We start from the raw sequence: 20,858 nt of genomic DNA on the forward strand, positions 1-20,858 counted from the left end.
TATAGATCTGCCCTGAATGTACATACAGTACTACATATTCAGCAGTAAAACATATTTGAATTTTCACCATGACATCTGAAAGCTCCTAAATGTGTGCATACATATACGTGGATCTACATATCCTTTGTGCTTTCTGTGTCAGTTCCTCACTAATGAGTTGAATGCCAGCTTGTTGCTCATCGGAGCTCGTTAGAAGAGCCAGCCAACACTTAGAACCCATTTACCCCCCACCACAATCAACACACAAATACACACACACAAAAACCAACCCTTCTCTTTCCCCCCCGATACACAGCACAAAGCTCTCTCTGTTTGTGAATATTACAGCATGTGCGGCAAGAGAAAAAGGCCTAACAGCCGGAAGAAAATAAGTAGAATAGAGGCGGCAGGAAGAGCTAAGAAGAAAAAAAAAATCTTTGACGTGGGATGACGATGGGACATCTAAAACTCATGCAAATAATGTGCAGTTTAACCTTGCAGAATTGAATGTTTCCAACAGAGCTGATGACAATGAAACAAAGGGAATAAAATAACATAAAATTTGGCAACAGCATCCAAAACAGATAGGCTTAAGGTTGAGGTCAAATATTCACAATAACCTGTGTTACTGTAGAGCTGCTGCGCTTCCTTACATGTCACCGTCCGACTGTTCGCCTCTGCAAGTAATTTGTGAAATCTCTTCACAGTAAACTCTAAAACAGCTTACTTTCAATGAATCCTTTACAAAAAAGAAGTAGTACAGTGTACGGTAAAGTTGAGCAGAAATAAATAAAAGCTTCTCTGAAGAAGACCCAGTCTTTTTCTCAAAAGTGTAAACACCCCAGGTAAAATCCAGAATAGAAACTATGAAAAAATATTTCCAAACCCTATCCAGTTTTGAATATGAGACACACCTCCAAGTTTGCCTGAACACAGGTTTTGGCACTCCATCTCTCACTCTGCTTCCTGTTGCAGTCAACCAAAGGAAGAATGACAACAATGTATGGAAAAAAATAAAAACGTCACAACTGAAGCAGCCGTGGTGAGTTTGACTTGTCTGCTCCCAGGATGCCCCAGTCACCACTAAACACAGGAAACATTTAACTGTGCTCTGATTTCTATCTCAGGGCCAAAGCTACTGTTATGAAAAGAGCCTCAGATGGCAAAACTCTCCTTCAGACATAAACACACAGACAAGACTTTGTGGCAACAACACTGCAATTTATGCTTTTAGTTCAGTCTTAGTCTTTTGGTTATATTTTAGAAAAAAATAATACAATGGAAAATAAAGTATTGAAAATTGATTCATCTAATAGTAGCAATGTCTATTTCACCATCTGAGTACTAAAATACACAGGTCAAATCTTGACTTTATGAAACAAGATCTAAATAGGCACATTGTTAGAGATATCTCATGCTTCTCAAATGACTGTACTCCAGGTCATTTCTTGAAGATAAAAAAGGAGAAAAATGATCATTTCTGTGACAGTGGAGCCATATAACGCTGAGTCAAGCTGCACACGAGATCCAGTGCCTAAGTTCAAGTCCGGTAATTCAGTTTGCCACATAATTTATTTCAGATCCATAACCAGAGCTGGAAACAAATGTAAGGTTTTCCTTGAAGTCAGTTGAAACTAAATGAAGCTACAGAGCAGATTTCAAATTGTAAGAATCTAAATACCAATAAGATCAGTGACTAGAATATGAAGAAAATGATTGATTCAAACGATCGATTCCTAACATTTCAAACCAGTCTGCTCATTCCTCTTCGACCTTTGACATCAACAAGTCCTTCTCGCCAAAGTAGCAAGAGCTCACTGGATACTTTCTCAATTTTCTGACCATTATCCAACAATTTGAGGGACAATACAGACGTACTCAATAAAGCAGCCAGGGAATCTAAGTGTTTAATTGAAACCACCAGTTTTCCGATAGTAATAATGAAGTCCTGAAAAGATATTGCTGAGCACCAAGAGTTCATGAGGGGGAGGCCTTTTTAATCTAAGAACACAAATTGGAAGGTCGAATCACCGGAAAAGAAAAAAGACTATCTTCTTGGAGGATTTGTTTCTAAACATTGATACAACACCTTCAGCAACCAAACTTAGTGTCATTCTGTCACAAAAAAGCAACGCTGAATGTTTTTCTTTCATAGACAGATTTTGTTAGATTTTACTATGTATACTATTTCTATGTTAGCATTCACTGTTTGTTTGTACAAAAACAAAAAACACACAGTTTGTGTGAGGGTGAATGTTGCTCACCTCCAAGTTGTCCAGGGAGCGGGCCATGCTGAGGCGTTTGGAGCGCCCAAAGGAGCGTCTGGCTGAGGAGCGCTGCGGCAGAGGAGGGAACCCCATCGTCAAGCCGCGAAACCGACCACCCTGAGGCCAAGACAATAAAATTAAGTTCGGTTTATGTGCTATAACAGATGTCACAATAAACAGCCTTTTGTCAAATAATGAGAAACCGCAAGAGATCATAGGACGGTGAATAACGAGAACCTGCTGTACACCATATCTTAGAAAAACACTTCTTTTTCTACAAATAGAATCTGTGCTCATAGATTGTCTTATATTCAAGTAACTAAATAGAAATAAAATACATAATTGAACAGGATCATATCCTGAATGGTTCTTTTGCATACTATTGTTGTATACTAGTGTTTATATAGGGTGACATGTTGAGACAAGGAGGCCGTTTTTAATATTTTAAACCAAGAAAGAAATCATTAATGATATATTCTTCAAAAAAGGACAATTTAAGTTAATTCAAGTACTATGTAAAAATACTTTTGTCTTTAGCGTCAAGCTATTTTTCTAATGTGAACCTTCAGGAAGCCTCAATTTATCTGAAATACTAGAGAGCTATGTTTCAATTATCAATTGGTAATGAATCACAAGCTATTTTTCAGACAGTTGGCCCCTTAGTTGACCTGGTAATAAGTATGCAGGCCAGACATGTTAATTTGACTAGATAAAAAAAATTAGAAATAGAGAAATGTTGTTAATCCCAATAAATTATGTTGCAAATGCATGAACAAGAGGTCACTCTTCTAATATCCTTGATGCATATGTGTGCTTTGTCAGAAAACTTTCCATATTATTCAAATATTTGAGAAAAAAAAAGACAAATACATGACAGGTTGACTGTTTTTACATGACCAGTTCATTCACCTACTTATAAAGTGCTTTAAAAACCAAAAGGCAACCAAAATGTTGTACAGGTCAATCAGAAAATACAAAGTTTACAATAAACAATATAATCGCCAGTAAAAGAAAACATAAAAGAAATAAGGGCCAGGAATTTATGGAATTAAAAGTCAGCTTGAAAAGGTGAGTCTCTAAAAGAAATTTAAATTTTTTATAGATCCCATGGAAACAGGGAGATTGTTCCAGGGATTAGTACCTTTAGCTGAAAAGGCTCCGTCTCCACACAGGTGGATTGCTTGGACAAATTCACTCAGAAATGTAACTTGTTACACTTGAGGGTACATTTTTTTGCAACCATTTCAGTTTAAACAAGAATAAAACGGCAATTATATTTGGATGGTTGAAAAGAGTGATATGCATTTTTCAGGCACAGTATGACATTTTATAGCACAATTAAGTATCTGTGTTGCCTTCAGTTTTTATAAAAATGCTGTGTATATCGAAAATAACTAAAAAGAAATGTGCTTTTGCTTCATTTAATGCCTTGATATTTTATTTAAGAAGCTCCTACCTTTTCTGACATTCCCCTTTACCAAGGCAAAGGAATCTTCATGAAGCCGTTTACAACCTTTCTTTGCAGCATTGCACTGCAAAATGGTTCCTAGGATGAGCTCAGCAGACTAGCAGTTTGTTGCTGCCTCTAGTCTGGAGGAACTACACAATCCTCATTTGAAAATTTAATATGGCTGCCTTCCATGCAACCTTCGCAATAATTACAATAAAAATTTCCTAAGCTATAGATTGGCCATATTAATTTACAAATCCAACTTGTATTGGTACTTGAAACTAGAGCACAGATAAATGGTTTGTTCTCATTCCTGAATGAAAGTTTTGACTTCAGAAATAAATTAAACTCATCTCAATTGGCCACCTGCTCCTAGTTGACTGTTTGACATCATACAAGGAATTATTAATTTTTTTCTACTGCAATTCACTTTTGAGAAGACTGATGAAACAACGTTCAATGAAGCTGAACAACTGCCTTTTTGTATGTTGTTCCTTTAGAGCTCTTGATTAGTAATTATTTCAGTCATGTTAACCTTCGGGCTGCACAGTGGCGCAGTTGGTAGCACTGTGGCCTTGCAGCAAGAAGGTCCTGGGTTCGATTCCCGGCCGGGGTCTTTCTGCATGGAGTTTGCATGTTCTCCCTGTGCATGCGTGGGTTCTCTCCGGGTACTCCGGCTTCCTCCCACAGTCCAAAAACATGACTGTTAGGTTAATTGGTCTCTCTAAATTCTCCCTAGGTGTGTGTGTGTGTGTGAATGGTTGTTTGTCCTGTATGTCTTTGTGTTGCCCTGCGACAGACTGGCGACCTGTCCAGGGCGTACCCCGCCTCCCGCCTGGAACGTAGCTGGAGATAGGCACCAGCAACCCTCCCGACCCCATTAGGGACAAGGGTGAACAGACAATGGATGGATGGATGGATGTTAACCTTCCAAATCAGAGCAGCACAGGCTCCCTAGGCTTAGCTAATTGGTATTATATGACTGACTATTTAACAGATTGATATTTCAGGAGAAATGGAGCATTGTTTCAAAGGTACCAACAAATGTGTCTGCATCTGTACGTTTTCCTAATTTGAGCACATTTTTTTCACCTACATGTTACATTCCTCATGGCACAGGCAGGCATATAAAGTACTTCTGTGTGCCTTTTGTGACAGCTGTTAAATCAATCCCACAATCCTAATCCAATGATGCGAAGCATGTTGCACAAAAAGATCAAAACAGCTACATCTTTTCACAGTCTTTGCCTATGATGATATGATGAATAATGAAGTGCAGCCTGCTAAAAACTTTAAAACATTATGATGTTTGCAGAAGTACTGGCCTGGAAAACAGCTAATTGGAATTAGAGCCCAACATCCGTGCAGAAAGTTGCTGCCATAAACTGCCTCACCTAGGAGCATCAGTCACAGGGGAAAGAACATTTACTATCTGAAGCCATTTAACAGTGACGTCATGTCACTGAGGACTGCTGTAAATCAGAGGAGACAGGGACTAATCAAGTGTCGCACTGACAACTGTTGCATTTGGAAAGCACAGAAATGACCTGTCATGTCTCTGAACTTCCACACGTAACATCTGCCTTATCTCCTCGCACTGTAGGAGACAGCATAGCGGAGTGGGCCCCGGGTGATAGCAGGAGATACGTAATTAAAAGACGCTGACAGGTTTGAGAGGACAGACGCGAGCTGAATCAGACCGCCTGTTTAGGAGGCGGTCGCTGCATTTCATCAGGCACCGGCAGTGGTGTTGCCTGGATACCGAGTCAACCCTACATCTGTGCGTGTGCGTTTCCACGCACATTCAGATAATGAAGATTAAATGCGTAGGCGCAAACACTCTGATGTGACCTTTTTTTTGTTTGTTTTTAACCCAATTAGTCTTACATGAATTCAAGAAAAAAATCCAAAGACATTTAATGGAGAAGCACAAACTGGGGTTAAGAAGAAAAGTGATACAGAGCAGGGGTTGTTTTGGTTGGCACAGGAGACAGCTTTTTTTTTTTTTAAAGAGAAAACTGAGTTTCTGAGGAAAATTCGAAGCGCTCATCTGTGTAATTTGTTATCAACCTTCAAACATACAAACACACAATATCACTTAAAAAAACATCTTTCCTTTTTATAGCAAAATACTCTACATAAAAAAATCTAAAAATGATTGTAGCAAGATGGGTTAACAGCTAGCACATTAAAACACAATCATTATGAGTATGTTTAACACTTCTTTATGACTAAGGATGTATCTGACAATTTAGAAATGAATAACCAAACTGCAAAACCAATTCATTCAGTTATTATTTATTGTTTCAGAAACATCCAGATCAGTTCTTTGACCATCTCTCAGAATCATGACCAGTATTACCAGCAAGTATCAGCAGTCAAATTTAAGTCATGCCACAAGCATGGCATGTGGCTTTTCACTTGCAAAACTTTGTTGCAAGTGAAACAAACACAAATTGCGGCTGTTTAGACTTCAGTCGTGCATGATCTTCAAACATGACCACGTTTTAGTGTTAATGGACCTTGAAGGAAAAACAGGAAACTTTCCCAACAGGAAAGTTGGTGGGTGTGCAGGAAGCCAACAGAAAAAGAGAGACAGTGCCACCATGTGTTAAACAAAGAGCAAACATTAAGAGACACAGCTACAAGCGAACGCTCAATTAATTAATAAATCAGTATGATCTATGTGGTTTAACTAATACCAGAGTAGAGGGACTGAGCCACAGAGGGATGAGGATTTTGTTCTGAAAACCTGACGGCTTCTTTACCAATTCAGTCTGAGGGCATTGTTCAGAAAGGTTAACATCTATCTTCCTGCTCCGAACAGTTTCTATACTTTGCCTTGGTATTGCTAAAGCTTCCTCTGATTGTCCCCACTCAGCTCCCAGGAATCCTCTCAACCAATCAGCTTAAAGATGAGAATTATCAACTTCTCTTGGTTTTAATGGAAACTCTCCTCAGGATCTGTCCTACATTTAACTTTAAGGTGCAAGGAGCTTTTCCTGCTTACAGGAATGGTAAAAAAAAAAAAAAAAGTGCACATTTTGCAATTAAAATAGTAATCACAGCTTATAGGCAAGCCTGACGAGATTTTTAAAAAATGGAAATTTCACAAGCAGAAATATTGTCCTAGTTCAATTCTTATCATTTAACATGCTTTTAATAAGAAGCCACAAAGAGTGAAACCATGATATAAGCTTTCAAAGACAAAGGCAGCCTGCCACTCCCTCCACCTGTTGCTCTCGATTAAAGAGAAAGACAGAAAACGAGGTAAAAATCAGTTCAACAGGCAGTTGAATAATGCTACTAAATGTAGCCGTTGTTTATTCTAAATTTTTGCAGTCTGTGAGTCAAGCAAAACTATAAATAACCAGATAGCATCAGAACTGTAGAAATCACACATGAATAATGTGTTTAACTCTGAATGACTGCAATACTCAATACTCAAAGCACCCCTGCAAGTTTTCCTCAAGCTGCCATGGTGTGTTTTTAGAAAATCCAGAGACTGCCTGAGGTCATGCTAAAAGTTAAAATTTCACATCAATACAATCTGCGAAAGCCTGAGCCAAAATGGTTGCTTAGGACTGGGATAAGTCCATGAACTCGAGTGCATATCAAACTGGGCCACAGTTGAAGGTCAGACTAAATGCTGCCATGCGAGAAAACAATTCCAAGCACAGCAGCAGTAATTTTACAACTTGATGTCAAAAACAGAACGGTCAAAGTGTTTTAACTACCTAAAATCAACACCTCAAAGTCTTTCACATGACATAGCAGGATACTAAGAAAGCAAACAAACATTCTTGAACAAAAGCAAGCCTGAAGAAGAAATGATACTGTCACAGAAATCAAATAATGTTATTGCAACTAAAAGTGACTGTAGAAGCAAATGAATCTCTGGGTGTAGTTGTTTTATTTGTATAGTTTTTTTTTTTTTTTTGTGGACTCCATAATGTGATTTTGTTATTCATTTGAGGACATACTTGGGTATTCCCCACTGCTGAACCAGGAGGTTTTTCTGTGAATCGCCTTCGCACCAAATATGGAACTACCTTTCATCTCCATGGTCAAACATGGGGCAGTATAATGCTGAGGGGATACTCCTCTTAAGCAAAGACACTGAAACTGATCAGAGTTGATGAAAAGATGAATGGAGCTACAGACAGGGTAATAAAGGAAGAAAATCTGTTGAGAGACTGTGATAGAGTCATGTGTATTCAACAAGGACAAGGACCGTTAAACAGCTAGAGCTACAATGAACTAGTTTAGATGAAATCATATCTGGGCCATCAGTGTTCAAATGGTGTAGTCAAAGTGCAGATATAATAATCTGTAACGAGATTTGAAAAAAGAGGATTACATACACTATCTGACTGAGCTTTAGCCATTTGGCAAAGAAGACCAAACAAAACTTCTGACTGGATGTGCAAATATGGTAAAGGCATAAAACAAAAGACTTCACAAAATATCGACTCACTTTTTAGACTTTGTTTGAAAATAAATTTGCATCAGTTACCTTCTATTTCTCAATGTGTGCGTTACTTTGTATTTGTCTTTCAGATAAACTGGCATTTGTCAGTAAAAGATAACAGAGTCGTACAAGTTCAAAAGTATGAATATTTTTACCACACACTGTGTTCTGGTAAAATCGAAGAAAGTAAGAGGTTTTATGTATTTTTTTAACATGAAAGTACATGTAAACATTCTGCCTAAGCATCTTTACAGGCAGGGGGTGAGATTATGGAGTATAGTCCAACTGGATAGTTGTGTCTTTTTTTGCTTCTTGGTCCTTTTGTACAGAAACAGTACAAAAACATATAAAAAGTCAGCAAATTTAGCTTAGTGAAAATGATTTCTAATACAATGCATAATAATTTGAAATTCTATCACATTGACGAATCTGCTCCACTGCAGAAGACAGGTGGTTTTCAGGTGACAACAGATGTCTGCTTAGTGCATAATACATGATCTGATACAGGAGCAGAGAGGATAAATAACTTATCCATCCACTTTTACCAAGTCTGGGAATTAAGACAGAATTATGCGCTGCTATTAGCAGGTAAATGTAGCATTTTTAAATCGAGAAGTTTAATGTCTGAGAAAAAAATGTGAGATTTAGTGTGGGTACTGTGAAAAGAGGACGGAAAATGCAGAGTGAGCAGCATGAATTTATAGTCTCAATAATATGTAGCCTTGAACACTCTCTAGTCATAGTAAATTTCCACGACAGGAATGTGTGATGCGGGGGAGCAACCTCTGACAGGGCTTTCTCATCTCACAGTCACTTTTAACACAACTATCTCACAGTCCAAAAACTGACTCTGCTCGAAGAAAATTTGTCTTTGGATGATACTTGTGAAATAAACTGAATGAAATATGTGCAGGAAAAGTGATAAAAGTCTGACTTGTGCTGATGTTTTATATTTTACTAGCTTGATTAAAGACGTACCTTTTTCTCTCCCTCCTTTGAGTTCACCTCTCGTTTTTTCTCTCTTTCGGCTCGCCGTGCTCCGTTGCGCTCCCGGTCTCCGGCGCCGAACAGTTTCTTGGCCCACTCGTCTTTCTGAGCAGCCAGCCGGTGGCTGTGGAGGTGTGCAGGAGGGGGAGTGGGAGGAGGAGGTGGAGGAGAGGGAGGATGACTGACACCAGGTGGATGCATGCGGTCCCCTGGGGCCAGCGGGGCCCGGTAGCGGTCGGCAGGGATCTTATTCATGGGTGGGGGCAGGGTGCTGCAGTTGGCTGATGACCATCCGTCGGTGGACTCTGCATACGACTCCTGATCGCTGCTCAGGCCCTGGAAGTGGCTGTGGTGGTGCTGGTGCTGCTGACGCCAGTCTCTCAGCACATGGACTGGCAGCCACCTCTGAGGCTCTACTCCTACCCCTCCTCCTCTCCTGTCTCCTCCCCCCATAGCTCCACCCAGCTTCCTCGCCGGGTAGTGATGCACATTGAGTCCTTGTGAGAGTCTGCTTGGCAGGTCAGGGTGAGCCAGGGGGAGAGGGTGAGGGAGGTCGGCGAGGTGCGGGTCGTGGAGGTAGTGACCGTTTCTCAGCATCGGAGGAGGTGGGGGAGGCGGAGGGGGGTGGGAGGCGGCAGCTCCGAGGATGGGGCTCCAGGCCTGCTGAGAGGAAGGCGGGCTGTCCCACTGGCGGGCCCCGGACATGTGGTTGTGACTGGGAGGGCCGCCGAGATCCACCAAAAGGACTCGGTTGCTCTTCTCCTCAGGTAAAAAGTTCCCGATTCCACTATCGCTGTTGCTGCTGGTGCTGTGGTTCTGTTGGGCGTCGTTGTCTGGATCATGGAAGGCGCGGGCCCGGACCCCCTCGATGTTATCCCCCATGTCTCGGTAGAGGACAGAAACAAACTGGAGTAGAGGCTGAGAACTGGGTGGGAACTCCAGGCAGCCTCCTGTGTCTGGGTCAGGGGTGCACTCAAAGCCAAACCTCCTGGCCACACCTAAATGGACCTGTCCATACAACAGACACAATGCTCAGTACTTATACTTACAGGCACTGGTCATTAACATCCCAGAAAACATCTCAAGCCTCATGGATTTTTGGGCATTGGGACTTTTATGTAATCTTTATTTTATAGGTTACATAAATATTTTATAGATTTGCTTAAGTACAAATATCTCTTTCACATTAAAACCACACGCTATCATCTGACAGATAAAATCAATGTAATGGAAGGATGATTTTTAAAAAAATAAAATGTACAAATAAAAATAAAGTATTGGAGTCATGACTTTGTAGCAAGGAGAAAGCATTCATTAAAAGTCACATGACGCTAGGTTTGCAGTTTGCCACAAGCCATTTAAGGAGCCCAGCAAATGAGGAAAAAGGTGTTCAGACTCAGTTCAGATGAGTCCAAAATTGAACTTCTTGGCATGTGGAACATTATGTGGAACGGACAACACTAAGACATAACAGAGAGTGAAACGTTCACCTTCTAGCATTAAAAAACAACTCTATCTTTACCCAGCACCAGTCTAAAATCCAAACAAGAGTGCAGACTGAGTACTGACGTACTCAGACACTCTTCCTAACTGAGCTTGACGCAAGTTTTACACGAGAATGTTAAAAGTTTCAATCTCTAAATGTGCAAAGCAGAACCAGAAGACTTACAGCTAAAAGCGGTTACAAACTCATCTTCTTTTTCAGATATTTCTTTGTTAAACTCTTTGTAAACCCTGTCTCATTTCCCTTTGCTGCACAGTTTTGTACTGCTTTGTGTTCCTGTTTCAAAAATGTTCAAGAGGTGAGTGAGTACTTTTCCAAAGTACTGTTTTAATATATGTAGATCTTGTAGATCTTTAAGAACCTTAGGATTCCTCCGCAGAAGAGGGAAGTCTGGGCCTCCCTGCTTGGGCTGCTACCCCAACAACGTGACAACAGATAAGCGTAAGAAAATGGATGGTCTTTAAAGAGATTTTTACACTGATATGACTTAAAAATTAGAACTTTTTAAGTTCTTTAGTTTAAGTGCTTCTTTAAACTAAAGAAGCAGCACTTCTTTAGTTTAAAATGTAAAAATATTGTACATAGCCAAAAAATGCTTCACTATCTCTGAATTACCTGGTGATGACATAGTTCTGGATCCACGATGAACACGTGACATGAAGTCCTTAAATTTCCTTCGTCGTCTCGCCCGTTGCTGAAGTGGCGATCATCGTGGTCGTCCGTGGCTTGCATGGTTACCAATCCGAAGAATCGGCGATCATCAGGACAACAGGCGCTGAAGGCGAGTTTTTCTGCAGGGTAGGTGGCCAAGACCTGACCTCTGTCGCTGCACAGGAGTACGCTGTCGTGCATGACCTGTCAGGGTGTAATGTATTCATTTTACTGCCGTGTAAACAAATGAAGTTCACACATTTACAAAGTGTAGTTAAAAAACACCATGTTTCAGTTAACTATTTAGTTTTTATATACAAACAGAAATAATTGTGTGATTCACCTCACCCCTTTAAAGGTAATGGGTAAATGAATTTTTATAGAACTAAAATAATATTGTTTTTAGACCTTTTTACACTGATTTAATGGAAATGATGTAATAATGCATGTGATTTCCTGCCAAAGATAGATGCACTTTATTTTCAAAAGAATATTTAACACTGGAGCTGATAAACAAAATAAACAAAACAACCAAAAACAAAATGGATTCTCAGTCTCCATTAACAAAAAATGTACTTGATAAAAACTAAACAACATAAAGCCAAAGTGGAAATAAATACTGCATTCAACCAAAAGAGTGCAGATTATGAAGTGTGTATACTATGTTGCCCTTCAGTAATAATTAGATGTAAATAGAGAAGATGGGCACATTGACTACATGATGCAATAATTCACACTACATGATTTTTTGCTCCTATTTTCCCCCTTATGACAATCTTAAAACGTTGATCTTTGTAAGATTGTGTGGTGTGTTATGGTAGATCGTCGTTGCCGCTCCGATCTAAATCAGGGGTTTTCACCAACTGGGATCTTAAAGCAGCCTGTTGAATGTGACAGGTAGCCAATCAGAAAGCGCGGATTCTCCTCGTGCTTTCTGAGGGGAAATTACGTCGGGGAATCCCAAACAGCTGACACCGCGCAACCTGAAGTCCAGCGGACGTGGAAACAACATTAATGTTTATTCAACATGCAAAGAATATAGAAATGACAAGGGGAGGAGTTGGAGCGAAATTGCTACCGCAGTTGATAAACCCGGTAACTTTTCAGCTGTTCTTCGTTAACGTGACGTAAATAGGTTATAATGATTTTCATTCAGTCAGGACTGACACTAGCCACATGCATTGCAGGTAGATTGTAGTAAAGCATTGATTAATGCCTGGTTTTAAAATTAGTTAACTGAACTTGTAGCCATTATTTAGTGCCCATTGTTGGACACCACACGGCAGGAACGAACCCGATCGAACCGTTAATGTGTGGTCTGTCAGGTTTTGAAAATGGGCCGACAATCGGTGTGCGCTGGGCTTTATACTAAGGAAATGAGGAAGGGGGGGGGTCAGTGGAGAGCACCGGAGTTGAGCCTTTTTTCATTCAGTGTCATCAACAGAAAGAGAAAAAGGCCGGAAGAGACGATAATGCCGATAATTGAAATGACGTCGATAGTTTTAATTTATCATACGATTAATCGATTTATCGTTTATCGCGACAGGCCTAGTGCGGACTCTGCTTACAAACAGAGTCTAATTCAGGGAAGTTATATTTGAGCACTCAGTAGAGGGGTGAAATATCCATTCAGAATTACGCCAAAAACTTGATGGGAGCGACAAAAATAGTTTAGTTTCTCTGCAACCTGCTAAGGGACCTTAATCTAAATGCTAATGACAATATACTGTATATCTGTATTGGAGCCTGTAGGCTATGTACAATTTCAAGCTGGTTTTGAATAGAGAAAGTCTACAGCAAAGTCAAATATATAAATACAACTCTTATTTTTTTTAAGTACGTACTTGAGATTTTATGCAACAACAAGTGGGAAAAAAAACAATAAAAAAATTATCTAAGGCAGATAACTAGAAGAGTCAAGTTCACCTTCATGAGAACCAATGAATGAATCTTCTGCTCGGCCCTGAGGCGCCTCATGCTCCCTCTGATGGCTTGCAGACTGTCATTCTCCAGGTTGGTTCCTGTTGAGGCGAGCTCAATGGAGCCGAGATACCCAACAATCATCCCCACGTTAAGGATTCCTTCGCTGGGCTCAAGGCCAAAGTCAGCACCTTCTCCAACATCCATATCTTGCTCTTCATGGTGGTGAATGTGGAGGTGACGGAAGTCGGACTCCAGGAAGACAGAGTCATCATTCAGGACCTGGGCCATCTCCTCCTCAGAGAGCAGGTTGGGGTTGCTCTGGGTACAGGAGGCATTGTGGTACGGGTTGAACTCCGGATCGGACATCTGACGCAGCTTTGAGGACGAGCTCACCCCGGGCCTGTCCTTGTCCGAGCTGCTGGAGGAGTGGCTGGAATTTTCAAAGATCATATTGAAGATTCCTCCAGATTGCAACTCGGCCACCACCTTCTCTGCTCTGTTGATGCCAAGCTGCTTGGAATCCAGTTTGGGCTTGTACCAGCCTCCTTTCGTTCCACAGCCTGACCGGCCATTATTGTTGCCCACACCGTTATTGTAAAAAACATCCAGTTCGTCATCACTGGAGCAAGAATCCAGGTAGGCCGCCGTCATCGCATTACTGCTGTGATGGCGACTGCCGGTGGCCCGTTGAGGGTGGCGCCGGTGGCGCTCGCCCTCAGCAATGATCAGCTTTAAAATGCCAGAGCAACGTCCAATGAGTTTGACGACATCTTCGTGCGATGCCTTGGAGACATTTATGTCATTGACAGAGAGGATGCAGTCTCCTGAGCGCAGCCCCACGTAGTCTGCAGGACTTCCTTTAAGGATGCAGCTGAGGACACAAGGACTTTGGCCTGTCAGCGTGAAGCCATACCCTGTTCTTCCTCTCGCAACCTCCACAGCCTGAATGCGGCCATACTGGACGGTGGAGGCGAGTTGGGGAGGCTGAGGGAATGTCAGCCCACTTCCAACACAGGGGCGCCTCTTGGACGACGAATCCACCTGCCTGGACATTGTGCCAGGAAACCTTCTCTTTTCCATTGATCGGATGGGTTTCAATTGATCATTTCACATCCTTGGTTTGAGACATGTTCGATGTCTTAACAGCTGGGCTGCTTTGAAAAGATGAGCAGCAGCTCAGAATGAAGCACATGGGTGAGAAGCAGGTCTCAAGCTTTAACACAGCTCTGTGAGTGGTCCCATCATGGTGTCAGTCCTTCCTCCTGGCAAAAGACACCTGAGGCAGACAAGGAGAAGAAAGAATTCAGTCATGAGATTATTTTCAGTATTTCATAATATAAGGCTTTCCATGTGCATCTAAAAAAATATTATATATTTCATTAAAATGTTATATATTTCTTGATATAATCATGTTATGTTTAAATATTATGCCTCTATAAGTATACATACCATATATATAAGTATACATACTATATATATATATACACTGAGAAACTATTTTCATCAGATGTAAGCCATAATTACGTAAATTAACTAATTTTCGGCCAAGTATTCATATATTCAGATTCATACTCATATAGAGGAACTGTAATTATTCCATTCATCTACAGCAGCGTTTCCCAATTCCGGTCCTCAGGCCTCCCTGCTCTGCATGTTTTAGATGTGCCTCTATTCCAGAGCAGCTGATTCAAATGATTGCATGACCATCAAGTGCTGCAGAAACCTGTTGATCACCCATATATTCAATCCAGGTGGGTAGCAGAAGGGAAACACCTAAAACATGCAGGGCAGGGACGCCTGAGGACCGGAATTGGGAAACGCTGATCTACAGAGAATCAGTATAACTGTTTACCTATATTTGGAGATAGAGGTGATGGGAGGAGACTGACGCACCAGTGCGGTGCTCCAGGTAAACCTAGGAGTTCTGGAACAACTTCGGGCTACTTTTTTAAACTTCCGGTTTAGTTTTTGAATTCTGGTTGTTTAGTTTATGTTAGACAGTTCGAGTACCGTAAATCACAGTTGTACAGAGATTACTGTTGACTTCATTAGCTAAGCACTCAAGTAGAATAAAGCGTAGTTGTAAATGGCTACAGACGAGAAGAATTGCTATCGTGACTTCACTCTCACAGCTGTGTGTTTTTAAATTCTTTCGCATTAGTTTCGAAAAGTTTCTTCCTTTCCGTTTAGTTTCCTGCAGTTAAAACCGTGGTGTGCACCCACCCGTGCTAGAGCTTGAAGTCCCGCCTCTTTTTGTTCCACATCTTTGGAACGTCGGGTTGTTACCGTGGCAACGGGTATGCACACAGATCCGTCCCGCTCTGTCATTGGCTGTCCTGGCTGTCCTTTCAACGGGCGGCGCTGATCAACCGTCCCGAGAAGTTAGCCTGAGAAATCACAAGTAAAACTTCTAACGGTAACGGATTCCACAGGTGTCAAAAGCCTGCTAGCCTCGCTGTCCGGGAGCTGCGTTTTCGTGTCATTGTATCACGTCTTTATTTAGAAAGCAGAGTGGGGGTAAATTTACTTTACAATAACGAAAACAGCTGGGGTTATAAAAAAAAAAAAAAAAAAAAAAGCCCGTCTGAGTTGGGATGGCCAAGTTAGAGAGGTGGATGCAGTTTTTTTTTTTTTTTTCTTCCTCCCTTAATGTTCTGACAAATATATTTGCACCAGCGGGTTCGCTCATGCGTAGATTTAAAACAAGACTTACGTGTCTGTATCCAGCGGTCATGCTGCTCAGAGACATCCCATAGTTCTGTCGCTAAGGTTTGTTAGGTAAACTCTGAGGCGATGGGTAAACAAAAGAAAAAGACTACACCATCTGGCGAAGTAGCCTCACAAGAGGAGGAGGAGGTCTGGGAGGAGGTGTGTTTAGAGTGGGCAGCAAGGAAAAGGGCGTGCAGACGTGGTGGGACCCCCCGACTCAGACTAAAGCAAGGACATCAGCAGAATGACTTTCAGTTTACTAGTTTTATGCAGGCTAGATTTGGACTTTAATAACATTTTCTCACCGTAAGAAATATTGCACAATAGACTTTCTGAAGCAAACTGAACCATTTTCCAATTATTTTAGTGTTTTATTTTGATTAGTTCAAGCATGTTAAATAGTGTTTATTAGACACTGCTAATAGTACCTACCAGGACCCAACCAACTACTCAGTTCATATACTTTGTAGTACATTGACTTTTCAGTAAACTAGCACTTTTGTTGCAAAAATCTTTAACAGAAATAATATTGAAATATCCCCCTCTATATCGAACAGATTTTTTTTTTTTTTTAAAAAACCATTTTTTTTTGTAATTTAATTACTTGCCAATTATAGATTTTATAGGGTAGTAATCAGCAGTGTGGACCTAGACAACCAAACTGAACTAGTTTGACAAAAAAAAAAGTTTGTAAAAGTGAACAGCTCTACTTGAGCAATCTGGGTCCAATTTTTTGTCAATGTCCATTTATAGCCTGGCTTAGTTCTTGATATGACTGAGACTTTAATATATTAACCTCAACAACCTGCACTTTGGTGTTAGATTTTTGACACAAATGCTTTTTCTGCTATGTTCACCAAGACATGACCCACTGGCAACATTTATCCATGAGAGCATCTCTTGCTTCCATCATGTCAGAGACTCATGGACCATATGGCAACTTCCTGCTAATCCTGCTAATACCTTTTAATCAAACCACCCATTTTAATGGGTGCTGTAAAACAGGAGTATGTTTCCATACTTTTTCTTTGGATGAGTAGCAGGAAAGTGTGCTAAATATAAAGAAAATAAATACATTTTAAATTGGCCATTTGAAGATTAAAGTGGGCTGTGGGCACGTAATTTTTCTAGCGAGCTCAGCTTAGACATTTATTCCCTCTCTAATGTGAGTGAATTTGTTCTCTCCAGTAAGCTTGAAAAACAAGGCTTTATATTTCTAAACAGTTTAAGTCTCGCTGTTATAACAGTGATAAAAATTTATGACCAATCACACATATCATGCAATGTAGAAATAAATATTGTTTTTAGTAGTTTCCCTGGGAACTAAAATAAATTTATAAATATAAGATGTGGATTATGTATTTAATGACCAAGAGAAAGCTTAATTGGGAGACATTGAGTCATGGTTTCTACAAACTCCACAAATGCTATGCTAAGCACTGATTTCAATAAAAAAAATAAAAAAAACTACAAGGTATGAGTGTGCATGTGTAAGGCATCAATTGATGGGCCAAAATTTCTGCAATCTGTCGAGAGGTTTGTGGAAGGAGAAACAAAATGTTCGACCCAAGTCTTACAGATTAAAGGAGCAGAATTATGTACTTTCCAAGCACATGTCGCCATTATATAGCACAATCAACTATGCTAAATGCTATATATATCAAATATGACTTAAATTACAATGTCAAATTTCTTTTAACACCTGAAATTGGGTCTCTGTCTCTTAAAAAACTCCTCTTTCTGAAACTCTGCCTTCAAGAAGTCATCACAACATGGCTCCTCCATTAACTCTAACAATGGTTTTACCAGTGTTCACTGAGAAGTCACTCGTACAATGACCTCTGCTTGGTGTTTGCCAATTGCTGCTGGCTAGTCTGAAGGAACTGAGTGGAGGAGTTGAGGACGCTTAGAAGTAGGAAACTACAGCTCAAAAAAGGAGCTGTACTTCAAAGGTGGCGGTAGGTCCACTCAGGCGTTTTGCACAGCTGAATGGTTGCCACTGGAGAGTAAAGGATTTCTCAAACATGCATGAAATAATCAATCAAGGGAACACTCCAGGTATGTTTCTGATTAGAATAACATAACATGATGCAAAGCTCAAGAAATTTTTTTTTTTTTACATAACACTGCCCCTTTAAAACAATTCTTCCAAAGACTAAGGAAATGGATGACAGCTTCAGAATTTGAAGAAAGCTACAAAATAAAACTGAATAAATCTACATTTTGGTGTTAAGAATTTTGATAATCTTAACTGGCCTAAAGCAGGAAAGGTTTGGCCTGATTTTATTCCAGGCAGCGATTTTAAAAAAGACATACTTTTATCAAGCGTAGCCTAGTTAAATATCTGGTTTCAAATCTATATTTTAAAAGGAGCGAGTAATAATTTTCTTTTAGTCATAATAATCAAATGGAATGGACAGAAAAAGTATGACTTGGCTTTTTTTCACTTCAGAAAAAACAGGATAAAGTTTTCAATCAGTTCAATGGGGTAGTTCATCCACAGACCAAAAACCAAACTCAGAAAAGATTTGTGGGTAATCGCATTATCCCCCTGCAGGGGTCCTTTACACCTCTTACGCAAAAGTCAGATAACAAAATACAAGCTGTATAAAAGAACATACTGACGTTTATCCTAATATAGAAATGAGTAGTTTTGAATAAAAATACATCATTTGCATTCTTATAACCCCAGAGGCTGAAAAAGACACTGAAAACAGAACGTAGACAGCTTCAATCTCCTACAGAGAGGCCTCGCATTGGAATTTACCCAACAGCTGCAGCAGACTCCTTTACTGTCTGAATACATTATTTTAACTTGACCAGAGGAAACCAGTCATAGCTGTCAAGGTTGGAAATGGCTAGGATCTTTTATTAAGTGCATAAGGGGGAGGGGGGGAAGCAATGAACATGTACACAACTTCAAGTTTTTACCGTAAGTGTCGAGTGTGGTTGATATTGGTGTAATATTTATGTCAGAGACAAAATATTTAAAGCTTGAAAAATAAAGAAAACTGTGTTCATGTGGCATTGCTACACTTTTCTTTTGATTTGTCGAAGCTGCTGTCGGCCTCTGAGGTCCCCTTTGGATTGTGTTGCATCTCTTCCACTCAACGATATCCACAAAAATACAACATTAAACACAGCAGTAACGTTAGCATGCAGTCAGTGCACAGGACACGTTGAGTCTCGTCTAAGGCAAGTGTATCTACAGAGCACAGTCACAGGCAGCTTGAAGTCTTTAATAAGCTTGTATGTTTTCTGCATTCACTGACTTTTACATTATATTTTGTGTGCTGTGTTGAGACAGTGTGGACACACATCTTTACATAGTTCTTATTTTTTATCATGCACCATGGCTTTCAGATTAATGTACAGTTGATTTTTTTTTTTTTTTTACATATATCTTTTTTCTCTTTTTTTTTTTAACATAATAAGAAGATAGCTCCATGTAAGACTGAAAACTACTTCCAGTTTAATGACAATAATAAAGTCACACCCAACATCCTGAGACTTAAAAAAGTAGAAGTAATTGGACAGGTGGAATCATTCAGATCTGCAGTTAATAAAAAAAAAAGTTGATAGATTTTAGTGAATTCATAAAATCATAAGAAGAAATTCTTTACACCCACCTGCAACTGGATTTTTTTTTTAAAAAAAGAGGCAAGAAAGGATTTTGGTATTTTTCTTACTGAACAGTTTAACGACATAAATTGGGGGGATTTAAACTATTAAAATGAGACCACTTTCACAAAACCTGACCTTAAATTATGCCCGGCATTTACCCGTTTCACTTTTTGACTCTATGTGAACCATCCAGAGTAGGTATGGCCTCTTGCTGAAATAAGTTACACTTTCTGCAGTGAGAAGTACGTCTTGAGTTCCCCGCTTCGATATAACGAGAGGGCGAGGGAGAACAGGACACAATGATTAGCAATCTTACATAGAAACTATTTATCTTTTTGCTTTCTGCATGTCTGGATAAACACAAACACACAACTCAAATATAGAATTTTTAACAACATTAAGCAGACGTCTCTGACCCTTGTGTGTCAGCCTCATTTTTAAAGTCCCAACTAAGCACTTTTTACCAAAATTCACTGAAAAATAGATGCATTGAAACTTTAAATATAGCAAATACTTTGTCTCTATTTAACTTTACTGACATCACAATACTTAAGCAAGTCCTAAGAGCAAAGAAACAAAGCCGTTTTGTATTTGATTTACATTATCTTCTGTTTGTTTTTAAAGAAAAAGGTGCTGCTGTGTGGGGAGGAATCTGCCAGAGCTTCAACCCGCGTCCTTCACATCTAGTCAGGGGCTTCCTCTTCCAGAATTCAGCATTATGTACATTTAACAGACCTAAAGTCTCGTTCTTCATTCTTACGCACCCGAACGCCACTGAGCTCGCACTTGTGGGTTCAGTGGTTTACATTTTTCAAAGCTGAAAGCGGGGAGAGAGAAATGAGGCTTCAGTAGCTCAGGTTGGATAAACATCCTGTTCTTTCCCACCACCGCAATTTATCAGGGAGCCGAACATGCAGATTCAATTACTCATCTCTCTAATTCACTTTGCCTACTCGGCCTTCTCTCTGCGCCTGACTGTCTGCCTCGGCGTGCTGCCCTTCAGAGCGATGCTTCCTGGTGGATGGACTGCAGACAGCCCAGCAGCTGGTGGTAGGGGCTCCCCGGCGATGCCACCGTCTCAAACACCGACTGAAAGGCCCTGCGGTCCAGCTCCTCGTCGATCTGGTGCCGATAGAAATCCATGGCGACCAGGCAGAACAGATTGACGTCCACCGTCTCACTGGACCCCATCCGGCTGATCACATGTGGAAGACTGGTTAAAGGAGCAGGAAGTTAAGGACGACAAATCACAACATTTGAACAGCAAGAGAGTTCAGACTGAGCTGCTTTAAG

At 40.3% G+C, this 20,858-nt stretch overlaps 2 protein-coding genes across 11 annotated transcripts in view; both read right to left on the bottom strand.

Annotated features, from left to right (window-relative positions):
• Window positions 1–16,210, bottom strand: part of rgs12b (regulator of G protein signaling 12b) — a 62,570-nt gene extending 46,360 nt beyond the window's left edge. The window contains exons 1-6 of one of the 4 annotated variants that reach the window (XM_028017387.1): window positions 15,946–16,202; window positions 15,456–15,619; window positions 13,236–14,508; window positions 11,274–11,513; window positions 9,146–10,162; window positions 2,244–2,363 (exon numbers count right to left, since the gene is read on the bottom strand). In XM_028017387.1, the coding sequence (XP_027873188.1) occupies window positions 2,244–2,363; window positions 9,146–10,162; window positions 11,274–11,513; window positions 13,236–14,312 (2,454 nt within the window). In that variant the 5' untranslated portion in view covers window positions 14,313–14,508; window positions 15,456–15,619; window positions 15,946–16,202. Of the gene's footprint in view, window positions 1–2,243; window positions 2,364–9,145; window positions 10,163–11,273; window positions 11,514–13,235; window positions 14,509–15,455; window positions 15,620–15,945 lie in introns of all 4 variants that reach the window. The other 3 variants (XM_028017389.1, XM_028017390.1, XM_028017388.1) reach the window with 3 other exon arrangements.
• Window positions 16,211–18,783: 2,573 nt separating this feature from the next.
• The window catches only part of htt (huntingtin), a 40,563-nt gene continuing 38,488 nt past the window's right edge, over window positions 18,784–20,858 (bottom strand). For 6 of the 7 annotated variants that reach the window (XM_028017349.1, XM_028017345.1, XM_028017343.1 and 3 more), the window contains one exon: window positions 18,784–20,778. In XM_028017349.1, the coding sequence (XP_027873150.1) occupies window positions 20,565–20,778 (214 nt within the window). In that variant the 3' untranslated portion in view covers window positions 18,784–20,564. The remainder of the gene's footprint in view (window positions 20,779–20,858) is intronic. The other variant, XM_028017347.1, reaches the window with a different exon arrangement.

This window comes from Xiphophorus couchianus, chromosome 5 (assembly GCF_001444195.1).
Source record: "Xiphophorus couchianus chromosome 5, X_couchianus-1.0, whole genome shotgun sequence".
In the NCBI taxonomy this organism is placed as follows: Eukaryota; Metazoa; Chordata; class Actinopteri; order Cyprinodontiformes; family Poeciliidae; genus Xiphophorus; species Xiphophorus couchianus.